Source organism: Cherax quadricarinatus, chromosome 55, assembly GCF_038502225.1.
Source record: "Cherax quadricarinatus isolate ZL_2023a chromosome 55, ASM3850222v1, whole genome shotgun sequence".
Classification (NCBI taxonomy): Eukaryota; Metazoa; Arthropoda; class Malacostraca; order Decapoda; family Parastacidae; genus Cherax; species Cherax quadricarinatus.
This window is the reverse complement of record NC_091346.1, coordinates 1,950,280-1,967,559: the sequence shown is the minus strand read 5'-3', so window position 1 is coordinate 1,967,559 and position 17,280 is coordinate 1,950,280. Positions and strand designations below refer to the sequence as shown.

At 44.0% G+C, this 17,280-nt stretch overlaps 1 protein-coding gene across 1 annotated transcript in view; it reads right to left on the bottom strand.

Moving 5' to 3' along the window:
* Positions 1-17,280, bottom strand: part of LOC128698917 (mucin-2) — a 770,561-nt gene that overhangs the window by 686,728 nt on the left and 66,553 nt on the right. The window contains exon 2 of the mRNA XM_070096780.1: positions 5,424-6,029. Coding sequence (XP_069952881.1) covers positions 5,424-5,579 — 156 coding nt within the window. The 5' untranslated portion in view covers positions 5,580-6,029. The remainder of the gene's footprint in view (positions 1-5,423; positions 6,030-17,280) is intronic.

The window sequence follows — 17,280 nt, the reverse complement described above, 5'->3', positions numbered from 1 at the left end:
ACACTACCATGTTCCATGGAAATTTTACAATGTTGATCTTACACAACCTTCCCACAGGATGGTTTTCCTGTCGTGTTATATCACGTATGATGGTTTTCCTGTTATATTGAATCAAACAGGAAGGCTTTCCTGTTATATTCCATCTAACAGGAAGGCTTTCCTGTTATATTCCATCAAACAAGAAGGCTTTCCTGTTATATTCCATCAAACAGGAAGGCTTTCCTGTTATATTCCATCAAACAGGAAGGCTTTCCTGTTATATTCCATCAAACAGGAAGGCTTTCCTGTTATATTCCATCAAACAGGAAGGCTTTCCTGTTATATTCCATCAAACAGGAAGGCTTTCCTGTTATATTCCATCAAACAGGAAGGTTTTCCTGTTATATTCCATCAAACAGGAAGGTTTTCCTGTTATATTCCATCAAACAGGAAGGTTTTCCTGTTATATTCCATCAAACAGGAAGGCTTTCCTGTTATATTCCATCAAACAGGAAGGCTTTCCTGTTATATTCCAACAGGAAGGTTTTCCTGTTATATTCCACCAAACAGGAAGGTTTTCCTGTTATATTCCATCAAACAGGAAGGCTTTCCTGTTATATTCCATCAAACAGGAAGGCTTTCCTGTTATATTCCATCAAACAGGAAGGCTTTCCTGTTATATTCCACCAAACAGGAAGGTTTTCCTGTTATATTCCATCAAACAGGAAGGCTTTCCTGTTATATTCCATCAAACAGGAAGGTTTTCCTGTTATATTCCACAAAACAGGAAGGCTTTCCTGTTATATTCCACCAAACAGGAAGGTTTTCCTGTTATATTCCATCAAACAGGAAGGTTTTCCTGTTATATTCCATCAAACAGGAAGGTTTTCCTGTTATATTCCATCAAACAGGAAGGTTTTCCTGTTATATTCCATCAAACAGGAAGGTTTTCCTGTTATATTCCACCAAACAGGAAGGTTTTCCTGTTATATTCCACCAAACAGGAAGGTTTTCCTGTTATATTCCATCAAACAGGAAGGTTTTCCTGTTATATTCCATCAAACAGGAAGGCTTTCCTGTTATATTCCACCAAACAGGAAGGTTTTCCTGTTATATTCCATCAAACAGGAAGGCTTTCCTGTTATATTCCATCAAACAGGAAGGTTTTCCTGTTATATTCCACAAAACAGGAAGGCTTTCCTGTTATATTCCACCAAACAGGAAGGTTTTCCTGTTATATTCCATCAAACAGGAAGGTTTTCCTGTTATATTCCATCAAACAGGAAGGTTTTCCTGTTATATTCCATCAAACAGGAAGGTTTTCCTGTTATATTCCACCAAACAGGAAGGTTTTCCTGTTATATTCCATGAAACAGGAAGGTTTTCCTGTTATATTCCATCAAACAGGAAGGTTTTCCTGTTATATTCCATGAAACAGGAAGGTTTTCCTGTTATATTCCATCAAACAGGAAGCTTTTCCTGTTATATTCCATCAAACAGGAAGGTTTTCCTGTTTAATTCCACCAAACAGGAAGGCTTTCCTGTTATATTCCATCAAACAGGAAGGCTTTCCTGTTATATTCCACCAAACAGGAAGGTTTTCCTGTTATATTCCATCAAACAGGAAGGTTTTCCTGTTATATTCCATCAAACAGGAAGGCTTTCCTGTTATATTCCATCAAACAGGAAGGCTTTCCTGTTATATTCCATCAAACAGGAAGGCTTTCCTGTTATATTCCATCAAACAGGAAGGCTTTCCTGTTATATTCCATCAAACAGGAAGGCTTTCCTGTTATATTCCATCAAACAGGAAGGCTTTCCTGTTATATTCCACCAAACAGGAAGGCTTTCCTGTTATATTCCACCAAACAGGAAGGCTTTCCTGTTATATTCCACCAAACAGGAAGGTTTTCCTGTTATATTCCACCAAACAGGAAGGTTTTCCTGTTATATTCCACCAAACAGGAAGGTTTTCCTGTTATATTCCACCAAACAGGAAGGTTTTCCTGTTATATTCCACCAAACAGGAAGGTTTTCCTGTTATATTCCACCAAACAGAAAGGTTTTCCTGTTATATTCCATCTAACAGGAAGGTTTTCCTGTTATATTCCATCTAACAGGAAGGTTTTCCTGTTATATTCCATCTAACAGGAAGGTTTTCCTGTTATATTCCATCAAACAGGAAGGTTTTCCTGTTATATTCCATCAAACAGGAAGGTTTTCCTGTTATATTCCATCAAACAGGAAGGCTTTCCTGTTATATTCCATCAAACAGGAAGGTTTTCCTGTTATATTCCATCTAACAGGAAGGTTTTCCTGTTATATTCCATCTAACAGGAAGGTTTTCCTGTTATATTCCATCTAACAGGAAGGTTTTCCTGTTATATTCCATCAAACAGGAAGGTTTTCCTGTTATATTCCACCAAACAGGAAGGTTTTCCTGTTATATTCCACCAAACAGGAAGGTTTTCCTGTTATATTCCATCTAACAGGAAGGTTTTCCTGTTATATTCCATCAAACAGGAAGGTTTTCCTGTTATATTCCATCTAACAGGAAGGTTTTCCTGTTATATTCCATCTAACAGGAAGGTTTTCCTGTTATATTCCATCTAACAGGAAGGTTTTCCTGTTATATTCCATCTAACAGGAAGGTTTTCCTGTTATATTCCATCTAACAGGAAGGTTTTCCTGTTATATTCCATCAAACAGGAAGGTTTTCCTGTTATATTCCATCTAACAGGAAGGTTTTCCTGTTATATTCCATCTAACAGGAAGGTTTTCCTGTTATATTCCACCAAACAGGAAGGTTTTCCTGTTATATTCCACCAAACAGGAAGGTTTTCCTGTTATAAAACTATTTTTTCCATCGACACGATGGAAAAATAGACAAATGCAGTATAATGTGATCCTTTATTGACTACGTTTCGCCCACACAGTGGGCTTGATAAAGCCCACTGTGGGGGCGAAACGTGTACTTTTTACCTTTAATGAGTTCCAAGAGTTTTTCCAGGCTCCGGGAGTAGCCTGGTCAACCAGGCTGTTGCTGCTGGAGGCCCGGTGCCCCACATATCCATTACAGCCTGGCTGATCAGGTACCTGATGAAGATACTTGTCCAGTTTCCTCTTCAAGACTTCTACGCTTGTTCCAGCAGTTTTTCCGATATCTTCTGGTAAGATGTTGAATAGTCTGGGGCATTTGTGTGTATACTTCAGTAAGGAGCTGAGGATATGGCCCAGCATAGTAACAGCAACACCTCCCAAGTTCCCTGCCAGCAAGGCTGCAGTTACTTTTTGACGGAGGATCACTATTTTGGCCGGTGTATTAGACAGATGTACTGGCAAGAATATTAACATCGTGAAAAATATATTAAAACTAAATTTACAAATACCGAAGACAGCCACAATACTGGCAGTAAACTACTGAGTAGACATCCATCTTCCAGGAAGGTACTACAGTAATGTCAGGAGATTGTGAAACTACGCCCGGTCACCATCTGGAAAACACCCGGGCCGGCACAAGACCCGGGCCGGCACAACACCCGGGCCGGCACAACACCGGTGAACCTACTACACAGATTGTAAAACGGAAGCCTGTTATATGTTTTGCACTCTGATAAGGTTGCTTTTTTTCTTTGCTGCCTCATGACCATGCATAATAATAAGTAAATCTTACCAACTTGTGAGGTGAGACGTTAAGACACACGTGCAACATCTGACTAATACATCATCTTGCTCCTGTACATTATGATTGTAATGATACTTACCAACTTCATTTTTATTCAGTGTACAACTATCTTTATTTCCAACTGTTTAACAGCTCTTATTCTATAGTGTTTACTTTTAAATTTAGGAGACCTAGTGTTAGACTGAGGCGCAGGGGCGATGATCCCTGGAAACATTACAAAATATACAATAGGTAACAGATATTAGAGGGTGGCATGATATACCTGGGGGGTGTTTCGGGGGTCAGCGCCCCCAAGGCCCGGTCTATGACCAGGCATCCCAAAACGTTCTCCAGGATAAATAATGAAAGGAATATAATTTATGTAACTTCTCAAAAGGTAATATACTACAGCAAAGAAACACTAGTAAAGTAATATGTGACACCAACATACGTTACCGCAGCATGAAGTTACATGTATATACACGAACATACTGGGATGCAATCGACAGCACTGGGAGCCAAGGTTACCGAGCGCTTATGCACCGATTCCATCCTACAACACACACACACACACACACACACACACACACACACACCCTACAAAGATAACCTGGTAGGTAACATTTACTCACAAAAACAATGACACCAATCAAACCCAGCCCCTCCCAAACACATATTTGTCCAATCAATACAATCACACAAGAATAAGAGTGCCGGGAGAAAGGCAGAAGACAAGGAAAACTTTCTTGTATACGACCACCAAGTATTGTTTGGAAGGTAAAGGTAGCCAAAGTTTACTGTCACGTTAATTTTGTGTGTAAGAAGCGTGAGTGTACTTACAGTAACCTGCGGCACCACTGACTCCTTCACTCACTATACACATACCTGAAAATAAAAATAACAGTCAATTACGAGTACTAGTGTGTTTATGTCTGAAGTGGGGGAAGGTGGTGTAGGGAGGGGAGGAGGGAGGGGGGAAAGGGAGAGGTAAAAAGGTAGAGGGAGAGATAAGGGGAGGGGAAGAGAGATGGTGTTTTAGAAGGTGTTAGTGTTTCAACACATCACATAACTTATGTCAGTAGTCTTCCTCTCTTCTTAAACTCAATTATTATAATCATGGGGAAGCGCTAAACCCGTAGAATTATACAGCGCCTGTGGGGGGGGGGGATTGGAAGGGACTCCGGCTTAATCCGGGAACTGGAGCACAGATACAATTCCCTAGATCAAGAGCCCCTCACCAGCGTCAAGGAACCTCCCTTGAGGGGTTACCAAACTCAAGAGTAATCAATCATCAAGTTGTATGAATTTGTTGTATATTCTGACCTCTACCATTACACTTTCTCAGTCACAGTTAATAATCAATCCTTCAAGACTAACCCACAAGCTGGAGAGGACAGTCAAGTCTAGAATTATTAATGGTCCAGGATCATTATCAAGTCTGGAGTTAATAATGGTCCAGGACGGACTGAAAAGTATTTATTTAATTTGATATATTTAATGTGCACTATAAACCCATAGTGTGGGCGGTAGTTAACAGATAACAGCGACACTTAATATGTGCAGGGACTGCGCCCCGGGGAGCGAAACATCGTTCAGTTTCACCTCTCATCTGTGGGCTAGTTGTGAGTTTTATGACTGATGGTATGTAATACAAGTTAATAAAGCACATGTGCAACACTTAGGTATCTTTATTGCTGAATAAAGATACCCAAGTGTTGCAAGTATATCTTGTTCTGTTAGCTGTGAGTTGTTGCAAACAGTGTTATTGACTGTGTATTACCTCGACCAGTTGAGCAGAGGAGATGTACTCAGTCTTGTTGTTGTTGGTGTGCTGGAGGACAACCTCCTCCACCACTCTGTCGTCGTCATCGTCGTCGTCTATCACCTTTCGACGACAACACAGCAGCTTGTCGAACATGTCACTCTTGATGAACATGGTGCCGCCTTACTGATAACACTACACCACAACACTGATGATTCCTACTTCACCAATCTCTGTTTTCTTCCAGATTTACCACTGACAGTTATTTCAAGCACATCATTCCTGCTGTGCTAGGTATGGTAATGGTACAAGTATTTTCTAGCAATCCCTCATAGCATAATATGAAGGGATCGTTGGCTCCACTGTTACACTCCAATAGAAATTCCTGTTCCACCAAGCACTAATTTGTTCTAGATTTAACACTGAGAGTTATTTCAAGCACATTATTCCAGTTGTGGTAGGTGTGAGGAAGGTACCACAGGTGTTTAAAGTGTGTGAGAACACAGTATTCGCTGTGAGAGCACAACAGTGTTCACCAATAGTGTCTAACTTAGCTACATGTTACCACTACACACTTTCCTTCCATCTACACCCACATTAAACAACCTTTCAGCATTACTCATCCTGAAAAAAACGCCGTAATGATAATTACTGAAGCATTAAAGTCAACCTTGACATTTTATTCACAGCAACAACAGGAATTAACGAGTCAGGTAGTAGGTAATTTATTTTTCACATTTTTATTATAATTTGTGTCTGATAGTAATATTATAACTATTAATATGTAATTGGCTTACTAAGTTAAACGTGTTGGGACCCGACGTTTAAAGTTCGCTGTAACAAGCCGTGTTACAGAGCCTCTATTTCTGTACGGCCTAAACAGACTAAAATGAAATAATATTCTATGCTAGATTCGATTAACCTAACCCATAATTACGAATAATTAATTACCAATAATGAAATTATATAAACGGGTGGCTTACGTCTGGCAGTGAGGCAAGACTATAGTTGCTTACACAGAAGACAACAACTGGTGGACGCCATGTTGATTACCACCTTGTTAAGACTTGAACAAGGTGGTGGTGATAAAGTCTGCAGGTTAACAGTTATCACATGATATATATATGCCTAGTGTTGTGTGTATGACGACACTGAGGACTAACTACTGCTGCACTACCAGTTTCATGGTGAAGTAAGAGAAGCAAGCGTCTACTTGACACTTGCCCCCATCACGCAGTATTTAACATTAAGGGTGATTATGTGGTGACAACCATCACGCAGTATTCACCACTATGGTAATATCTAACAGCGATGTGTGTGGTGACAACCAAAGGGTAATTACTCTACACACTGGTGCATCACACTGTTTCATGCTCTAAACATGCTCTATTTTTGTCTGGTGTAGGTGAGTAGCAAGCCCTTCACTGTGACCTCCCCTACCCTCACACATCAAGCTCCCCTCACTGTGACCTCCCCTACCCTCACACATCAAGCTCCCCTCACTGTGACCTCCCCTACCCTCACATCAAGCTCCCCTCACTGTGACCTCCCCTACCCTCACATCAAGCTCCCCTCACTGTGACCTCCCCTACCCTCACACATCAAGCTCCCCTCACTGTGACCTCCCCTACCCTCACACATCAAGCTCCCCTCACTGTGACCTCCCCTAACCTCACACATCAAGCTCCCTTCACTGTGACCTCCCCTACCCTCACACATCAAGCTCCCTTCACTGTGACCTCCCCTACCCTCACATCAAGCTCCCCTCACTGTGACCTCCCCTACCCTCACATCAAGCTCCCCTCACTGACCTCCCCTACCCTCACACATCAAGCTCCCTTCACTGTGACCTCCCCTACCCTCACACATCAAGCTCCCCTCACTGACCTCCCCTACCCTCACACATCAAGCTCCCTTCACTGTGACCTCCCCTACCCTCACATCAAGCTCCCTTCACTGTGACCTCCCCTACCCTCACACATCAAGCTCCTCTCACTGTGACCTCCCCTACCCTCACACATCAAGCTCCCCTCACTGTGACCTCCCCTACCCTCACATCAAGCTCCCCTCACTGTGACCTCCCCTACCCTCACACATCAAGCTCCCCTCACTGTGACCTCCCCTACCCTCACACATCAAGCTCCCTTCACTGTGACCTCCCCTACCCTCACACATCAAGCTCCCCTCAGTGACCTCCCCTACCCTCACACATCAAGCTCTGTGACCTCCCCTACCCTCACACATCAAGCTCCCCTCACTGTGACCTCCCCTACCCTCACACATCAAGCTCCCTTCACTGTGACCTCCCCTACCCTCACACATCAAGCTCCCCTCACTGTGACCTCCCCTACCCTCACACATCAAGCTCCCCTCACTGTGACCTCCCCTACCCTCACACATCAAGCTCCCTTCACTGTGACCTCCCCTACCCTCACACATCAAGCTCCCTTCACTGTGACCTCCCCTACACATCAAGCTCCCCTCACTGTGACCTCCCCTACCCTCACATCAAGCTCCCCTCACTGTGACCTCCCCTACCCTCACACACAAGCTCCCCTCACTGTGACCTCCCCTACCCTCACACATCAAGCTCCCCTCACTGTGACCTCCCCTAACCTCACACATCAAGCTCCCCTCACTGTGACCTCCCCTACTCTTTCACATTAAGCTCCCTTCACTGTGACCTCCCCTACCTTCACACATCAAGCTCCCTTCATTATGACCTCCCCTACCCTCACACATCAAGCTCCCCTACCCTCACACATCAAGCTCTCCTCACTGTGACCTCCCCTACCTTCACACATCAAGCTCCCTTCACTAAGACCTCCCCTACCCTCACACATCAAGCTCCCCTCACTGTGACCTCCCCTACCCTCACACATCCAGCCCCCTCACTGTGACCTCCCCTACCCTCACACATCAAGCCCCCCTCACTGTGACCTCCCCTACCCTCACACATCAAGCTCCCCTCACTGTGACCTCCCCTACCCTCACACATCAAGCTCCCCTCACTGTGACCTCCCCTACCCTCACACATCAAGCTCCCCTCACTGTGACCTCCCCTACCCTCACACATCAAGCCCCCTCACTGTGACCTCCCCTACCCTCACACATCAAGCTCCCCTCACTGTGACCTCCCCTACCCTCACATCAAGCCCCCTCACTGTGACCTCCCCTACCCTCACACATCCAGCCCCCTCACTGTGACCTCCCCTACCCTCACACATCAAGCCCCCCTAACTGTGACCTCCCCTACCTTCAGTTTCCTTCCCATCAACACCCTGGAGCACCATGACGGTTTAAGTTGCTGTTAACCCTGAAAGGAGTGTTAAGACTAATCTCTACCTGGATAGGCCTATCATTCATATCTGTAAATGTTTTCAGTTTGGCCCACAATACCAGAGGTCGTGTTTACACAATTTGTGCACCATGTTAAAACCCAACCTCGTAACGAATACAGCGTTACCTTCTCGAGGTTTGATTTCATTAAGACTGTACAGGAGAGGATGGATGTTATGGCGTGATAACATGCTCCTTGGAAAGGTATCTATATCATAATGTTCTTTGAACTGGTTAATTTATGATAACCGAACCTAAATTAACGCCTTTGAGACTTTTAGAGAACGTTGGAAAACCAATGGTGTGCGTTAAGTGACACTGACGTTATATTTTGCACGTTCGCTCAATCACTTATGAATGCACGTCTATTATATTGTAGCAGGTCCCCCCCCCCTCCAGGCGTGTCCTGCATCCTACTCTCCGAGGTACAGTGACTTTGATCAACTACCTCACTGCCAAGGTACAGTGACTGACCAACTACTTCACTGTCAAGATACAGTGACTGACTACCTCACTGCCAAGGTACAGTGACTCATGCAGTCACCTTACTGTGACTAAGATCATCAATAAACTCACATGAACCTCAATAACTTTCCTGCCATACTAGTGTGCAACGGAAGCTATGCTAGGACTAGTAATCGTTACTAGGATTAGTAACCATTACTAGGATTAGTAATAGTTTCTAGGATTCGTAATCGTTTCTAAGATTAGTAATCGTTACTATTTGTCTGGTGAACATCTAAGATGTTGAGTAGATATAAACAACTTTCATTTTAACTTAGTTCTTTTATTTTATTTACAAAACACTAGAAACTTTTTGTTTATTCAGCGCTTTACACAATCATTTCTAACAATATGTAACTAAATTTACACTACGTCAACCTGCTACTGTCGGGACCAGTTCACGTTCATATATAAACTATAATCACGACGCAAGTAACACCATTAAAAATCTATTTTCACATTCAGCAATCCATATACATAAAACTGTCCGTGTCACTGACCAGGAGTGTGAGCAAATTTAGCCGAAAGGGTAAATATTTTCACTATTTATGCTGAAAGATATGGTGTGTTCTTAGGCAAACATTATGAGGAAAGTGGCATTGCTGCTAGAGGAGTGGCCCTCCCCCTACCCCCCCCCCCTACGGCAATTTACACTTGGTATACACTTCACTGTTTCTGATCAGGCCCTGGTCCGCCGGGAAGCCTGGTCAAGGACCGGACAGCGGGGGCGTTGACCCCCGGAAAGACCTCCAGGTAGGTAACAATGGCGTAATATTTTCTTTCCACTCTACGAGACTGACAACTAGTAGCGGTGAGGCTGATGATCCTTATAATTATTAACAGATATAACAATTATCATGTCACCTCACCGCCAGTGATGAGTATCGCGTCACCTCACCGCCAGTGACGAGTATCGTGTCACCTCACCGCCAGTGATGAGTATCGCGTCACCTCACCGCCAGTGACGAGTATCGTGTCACCTCACCGCCAGTGACGAGTATCGTGTCACCTCACCGCCAGTGATGAGTATCGCGTCACCTCACCGCCAGTGACGAGTATCGTGTCACCTCATCGCCAGTGACGAGTATCGTGTCACCTCACCGCCAGTGACGAGTATCGTGTCACCTCACCGCCAGTGACGAGTATCGTGTCACCTCACCGCCAGTGACGAGTATCGTGTCACCTCATCGCCAGTGACGAGTATCGTGTCACCTCACCGTCAGTGATGAGTATCGTGTCACCTCACCGCCAGTGACGAGTATCGTGTCACCTCACCGCCAGTGACGAGTATCGTGTCACTTCACCGCCAGTAATGCGTATCATGTCACCTCACCGCCAGTAATGAGTATCATGTCACCTCACCGCCAGTGACGAGTATCGCGTCACCTCACCGCCAGTGACGAGTATCGTGTCACCTCACCGCCAGTGACGAGTATCGCGTCACCTCACCGCCAGTGACGAGTATCGTGTCACCTCACCGCCAGTGACGAGTATCGCGTCACCTCACCGCCAGTGACGAGTATCGTGTCACCTCACCGCCAGTGACGAGTATCGTGTCACCTCACCGCCAGTAATGAGTATGTCACCTCACCGCATGTAATGAATATCATGTCACCTCACCGCCAGTGATGAGTATGTCACCTCACCGCCAGTAATGCGTATCATGTCACTTCACCGCCAGTAATGCGTATCATGTCACCTCACCGCCAGTAATGAGTATCATGTCACCTTACCGTCAGTAATGAATATCATGTCACCTCACCGCCAGTAATAAGTATCATGTCACCTCACCGCCAGCAATGAGTATCATGTCATCTCACTGCCAGTGATGAGTATCATGTCACATCACCGCCAGTGATGAGTATCGTGTCATCTCACTGCCAATAATGAGTATCATGTCACCTCACCGCCAGTAATGAGTATCATATTACCTTACCGCCAGTAATGAGTATCATGTCACCTCACCGCCAGTAATGAGTATCATGTTGCCTTACCGCCAGTAATGAGTATCATGTCATCTCACTGCCAGTGATGAGTATCGTGTCATCTCACTGCCAGTAATGAGTATGTCACCTCACCGCCAGTAATGAGTAGATATTCTTGAAGGACTTGCCTAATACGGGCACTGCAGTAGGCCTACTGCAGTGTTTCTCCTATTTTATGTAGCCGAGACATTTACTGATCACTGAACACGTTGGTCACTCAGAACTCACAGTCGTACGCTAATATATACAACAACCACAAAAACGAAGATTAAATTAAACGAGAATAACTAACGAGCAAACAAATATACCAAGTTTGAATAACCAGCAATTACCTCCTCCCCCCAATTGTACTGTCAAACTTCCTTACACCTCCCCTCGAGGTCCTTACACCTCCCCTCGAGGTCCTTAGAAGCTCCTTGGAGTTTCCTACAAGCTCTTCGAGGTATGATGAAATCAAGGTAAACAAATTAATGCAGTATTGTTGCTGGTAAGTAGAAGGTTGCCCAGGTGTGTGTACCAAGTTGCACTACACCTGCAACACCTCTCAGGTGTGTGTGTGTGTGTGTGTGTGTGTGTGTACCTTATTGCAACACATCTGCAACACCTCTCAGGCACCACTCAGACTACCACTGAACGAAAATGAGTCTGCAACAGTTATCACCGATGAGGCCATGAACTAGGAGGCCTGGTCTGGGACCATGGGACGATAACCCCGGAAACATCAACAAGTAGTGTGTCCAGGTTATAGTGTTGTCAAATCATCTAGACAGTGACAACACCCGCGTCAACACCCTCATGCTCATCCCTCCCTTCTATCTCCTCTACGCTCACTGGTACTCAACTCTATACATGACTTTATTCGTCAAAATAACGAGGACCAGTTTCAAGGGTAATTTTAACCTGACAGCCTGGGCTGGTCAGGTTACCCTGTTGACCACCTGGTCAGCTAGGCTGTTGATGCTGGCGGAGTGCAAGCCATCACCACAATAATAGATTTTCGTTTACCATAGTTTTTTCCACCTTTCCCTTAAAATGCCGAGCTTCCTGGAAGGACTCCCGAACTGTTTTAAATAAAATAGTCTCAAGTGTAACTTTCAATGTTTCCTGGTGTAGGGCTCCTGACCTGAACATCCTCCACACACACATCACCATATACGCTCCTTAGTAATGATGATAATGTTGTAGAGGTCAGACATCAGTAATTCGTCTCACACCAGTCAAGAGGCTGTGACAAGAACAAGTGAATGATTATTTCTTAACTGGGTGAACATAACAAGATAAGCAGCTTTAAGATACGAAAAGCACTTGGATCAGGGTGACCAATCAGCACTCTTCTCAACAACAACAACAACAACAACAAATTAATGAAACATACGAGCATCAAAATTAAAAAAAAAAATTACCGATATGAATAAACCCAACATTATCACGCCAAGTTAAAATAACCAGCAGATCATGGAACGGGTGAGGTTTGATTATTATAATAATCATGGGAGAGCGCTAAACCCGTAGGATTATACAGTGCATGTGGGGGGGATGGAAGGTATTCAGACTCAATTCAGGGAACCGAATCACAGATCCAATTCCCTAGATCAAGAGCCCCTCACCAGCGTCAATGAACCTCCCTTGAGGGGGGGGGGAGTTGAACCCATAATGAGTCCTAAAACTCACAGGCCAGTGCGTTAACCACTCAGCCAGCTGGCTCTAATAACATTAATCCAACTAGGTATATTTCTATATACGACAGGTTCAAATACCAACCATTCCGTGAACTGTTTGCAATCGTGTTGTTACGATTTCCTGAGTGAAAACAGCCAGCATCAGTTTAAAACCCAATTAAATGGTCAATGTCTAACTCTCCGAAAAGTTCTCAGAGATCCCAAAAGGCACATCAGTAATTATAATGATAAAAACCACGAGGAAAGCAAAAAGGCCCAAGTCATGGGCAGCTAAAATATAGTCAGCTGCATACCACAAGCTACACAGAGGGAAGGGCAGCAGGAGCACCTGCAAACAGTTGACTGTGGGTGAAATGTGTGCGCCTGATCCTCGAGCAACAGTTGTTGTCTCAAAGTGATGATTCTTGGTGGAGCAAGAGAACCAAACACTCATGTCGTTCTTGCCCAACACTGTATAAGCTGCTTGTCTCTAGGGAAAGATGATCACAACTAGTAGATGAGCACAACTAAGTGAATTGAAGGCGATCACAAGGCGGGTACAAATGAGCTCATGATGAGTACAAGGCGAGTACAACAAGGCGAGTACAACAAGGAGAGTACAACAAAGCGAGTACAAGGAGAGTACAAGAAGGCGAGCAAATATTTCATCAGAAGTGGTTGTCTTCCAGAGAGATGAAAGTGGCTACCTCGAATACATGAACGCAATTCAACCCTAGGTAATCTCCGGAAGCAGCCAATTCCCGGACGCGTAACGACCTTATTCAAGTCTTGACATCCCAAACATGTAATCGGTTAACCAACTGAGAATGTCAAGTTGAAGGAGATCAGATAACAGGGAATGACTGACACCTGGAAAACAGCCAAGTCGTAGGTGAAGAGTGAAAAACAGGGCCATAGGTTTGGAGGTCAACCCTCCCCTCCAGCCGCCACCGCTGTTGAAAATCCATTCACCTACTTTACCCGTTATGACTATAGTCCTCACTCTGTGGAATCATCCTATGATCGAATTTGTCGAGCGCATCCGTTTATATTACATTTGCCTCTGTAATTCTGTCATGGTGATTTAGCAGTTGTGACAAGCATGATCTTCCAGCTCTAAAACTATGTTGGCTTGGGTTGTCAAGATTCTGCTGTTCCATAAAGTTTGTGATTTGGCGTCTCATCACTATTTTGAAAACTTTTATGACGTGAGATTATTATAATAAAAAAAGAAGTGCTAAACCACAGGGTCCATACAGCTATGATGTGAGCTGCTAGGGCTATTGGTCTGTATTGTTTAGTTATGTCTGCGCTCTTGAAGGTCTCTGGTACCTCACTTAGATTTAAGCTCTCTCTCCGAAGGATACTAAGAGCTCGTGCTAGTGGTATTTTGCACTTTGTATAAATAAGGAATTCAACAAATCCGGTCCAGATGTCGAGTGAGTGGGCATGTTTTTCAATTTCTTTTTTGAATTCTATGGAACCAGTGATTAAGTCAGCTGATCCGTGCAACCTTCAGATGAAATGAAAAATATTCCTGCATTCGTTCATTTCCTGTTCATTGTCAGTGTATGAACCTCCTGTTATTAATGATCCAAGTCTATAAGTAGTTTTTAACTTGGTTTTTGCACGTGTAGAAATATTTTAAGTTTCTTGCAATATCCTAGATGACCTTTTGTTTTTTTTGTGTGGCTCTTCTACTTATGGTTTATTCAAGACCGAGACACCTGTCCAACATCTGGGAATCTTTATTGAAGAAACGTTTCGCCAGCCAGTGGCTTCTTCAGTCTAATACAGAGAACAACGGTGAAGATTGATGGACTGAAAACTTCGGCTCCAGGCGGAGGGACTGATCACCTCAAACTCTTCCTATCTTCCATCGTTCTTCTCTGTACTGGACTGAAGAAGCCACTGATTGGTGAAACGCTTCCTCAAAAATTCCCAAATGTTGCACAAGTGTCTTATTCTTCAACCTGTCACATCAGTTTTTCTTCTATCTCTGTGATCTCTCGGCTAAGATTATCTTTCCTGTGTTGTGACATGTTTATGTTTTCTAGCAATTCGGTAACCCTTTTTCTTCTTCTCTTTTCTTCATCCTCTGCACATTCTTCTACGCTCTTTCTATATGTGATCTTTTTCTAGTATTTTTATCAGTGGTATATATACAATGCATACCTTGTGTTCTACTGTGTTCAGCTTTTCTAGTCACTGGTGAGGATTTTGGGTGCTCAGGACTGTTCCCCGGGATATGTCTGCTAGTTCTTTGTTCATTTTGTCCCAGTCAATTCTCTGATTGTCGAGGTTAAATTTACTGAACATACCTTCTCGTACATTATTACTGGAGCTCCATATTCTCCCGGTTTATACTCGTTTGTACTTCAATGATGTGAAACAAAAGGCCTAGGAACTAAGCTCCAAAAGGGCTAACATTATTACATCTAGATTTACATCTATAATTGATTTATTCGTTAGCAAATTTAGGATACTTGCTTAATATGTCTGCTATTTTATTTAGATTAATACAATACCTTGACATATCAAATAGGCTATTGTACTATCTCTATATTCCTCAGTAAGTGGTCAGTGAAGCACAACAGTGTTCAAGAAAGTAACTGCATTTAGTTTGATCATCTATGCGTCTGTCAAACTGCCAAGATTAAGACTGGCTACTACAGTCTTCACACTGGAAGTTGCTCTGTAAACATATTTATGTAAACATCTACGTTCATTTTATTATAGTGAGTGATAGATCTTCTCAAGCTTCTAACTGCAACAGTCCTTGACTTCATAGGGCAATAGGTGGTAGGAAAGGTCCTAGCATGGACGAAGACTTGATTAATAGAAAAGTCACGGGAAATAATATGCACTAGCATGTGCAAATGTTATGTAGTGATTGAAAGATTCAGTGCTAAGACCCGTACTGTTGCTGATGTGTGATTTACTAAGGACTAGGCAGACGATGAAACATTTCCCCAATGGAGAGCAGGGGTGCCACGAATACAATAAGAAAAAACACGATAAGTGTCTCAGGCCCAAGATGGTTCAACAGACCCATGGCTGCCTTCAAGAGGGGATTGGACAGATACCTAGTCAGTACCCTACCAGCCGGGCTGTGGTTCGTATGCTGGATTAGGTGTGGCCAGTAGTAAAAGCCTGGCTGATCAGGCCCTGATCCACCGGGAGGCCTGGTCAAAGACTGGGTCACGGGGGCGATAACCTTCGAAACTACGTCCAGGTAGAGCGGAATCATTCTTACATATTACCAGATGTTACAAAACTGTAGAGAAATCGTAATGACACGATTGCAAACAAACCATACCACGGGCGGGATTTGAACCCGCGGTCAGTCTCTCAAAACTCCAGACCGTCGCGACGGTCTGGAGTTTTGAGACTCTCTGACCGCGGGTTCAAATCCCGCCCGTGGTATGGTCTGTAGAGAAATCCTGGAGTAGAGGAAGACAGCAAGGAGGTCTGGACAAGCTAAAAGAATGGCTACATTAACTGAAGACTCGCCTGTCTCTTCAGACAAGAAAAACAGCGGGATATAGTTCCGCAAATTTTTAGTGACATTTTGAACTAAAATTAGAATAGTGGTAAAAACCTAACATTACTTAAAATTGCGCAAAACAAAACCGAAGACTAAACAGTGACAGGCAACGTTTAAGTCACTGTTTAATCTTCACGAATGATTGAAGATGCGGCCAAGAGATCAACTGAATTACTTAAGATTAGGCGCTGTGGGGAAGAGGTTAGACAAGAGTACCAACCTGGAAGGGGAAGCAACTCTACGTGTTAGACAAACAAAAGCATCTGGAAGTAGACATGAAACTAATCACGTCCAGAACATGGATAGTCCTGGAGTTTACCTGGAGAGGGTTTCGGGGGTCAACGCCCCCGCGGCCCGGTCTGAGACCAGGCTGTTACTGCTGGCCGCACGCAAGCTGACGTACGAACCACAACCCGGTTGGTCAGGTACTGACTTCAGGTGCCTGTCCAGTGCCTTCTTGAAGACAGCCAGGGGTCTATTGGTAATCCCCCTTATGTATGCTGGGAGACAATTAAACAGTCTTGGGCCCCGGATACTTATTGTCTCTCTCAGTGTACTCGTGGCGCCCCTGCTTTTCATCGGGGGAATGTTGCATCTCCTGCCGAGTCTTTTGCTTTCATATGGAGTGATTTTCGTGTGAAGGTTTGGTACCAATCCCACCAGGACCTTCCAAGTATCTCTTCCATGTATCTTTCTCGCCTGCGTTCGAGGGAATACAGATCAAGGACTTTCAACCGTTTCCAATAGTTTAGGTGCCTTATCGCACTTGTGTGTGCCGTGAAAGTTCTTTGTACACTCTCCAGGTCTGCAATGTCGCCAGCCTTGAAGGGGGCCGCTAGTGT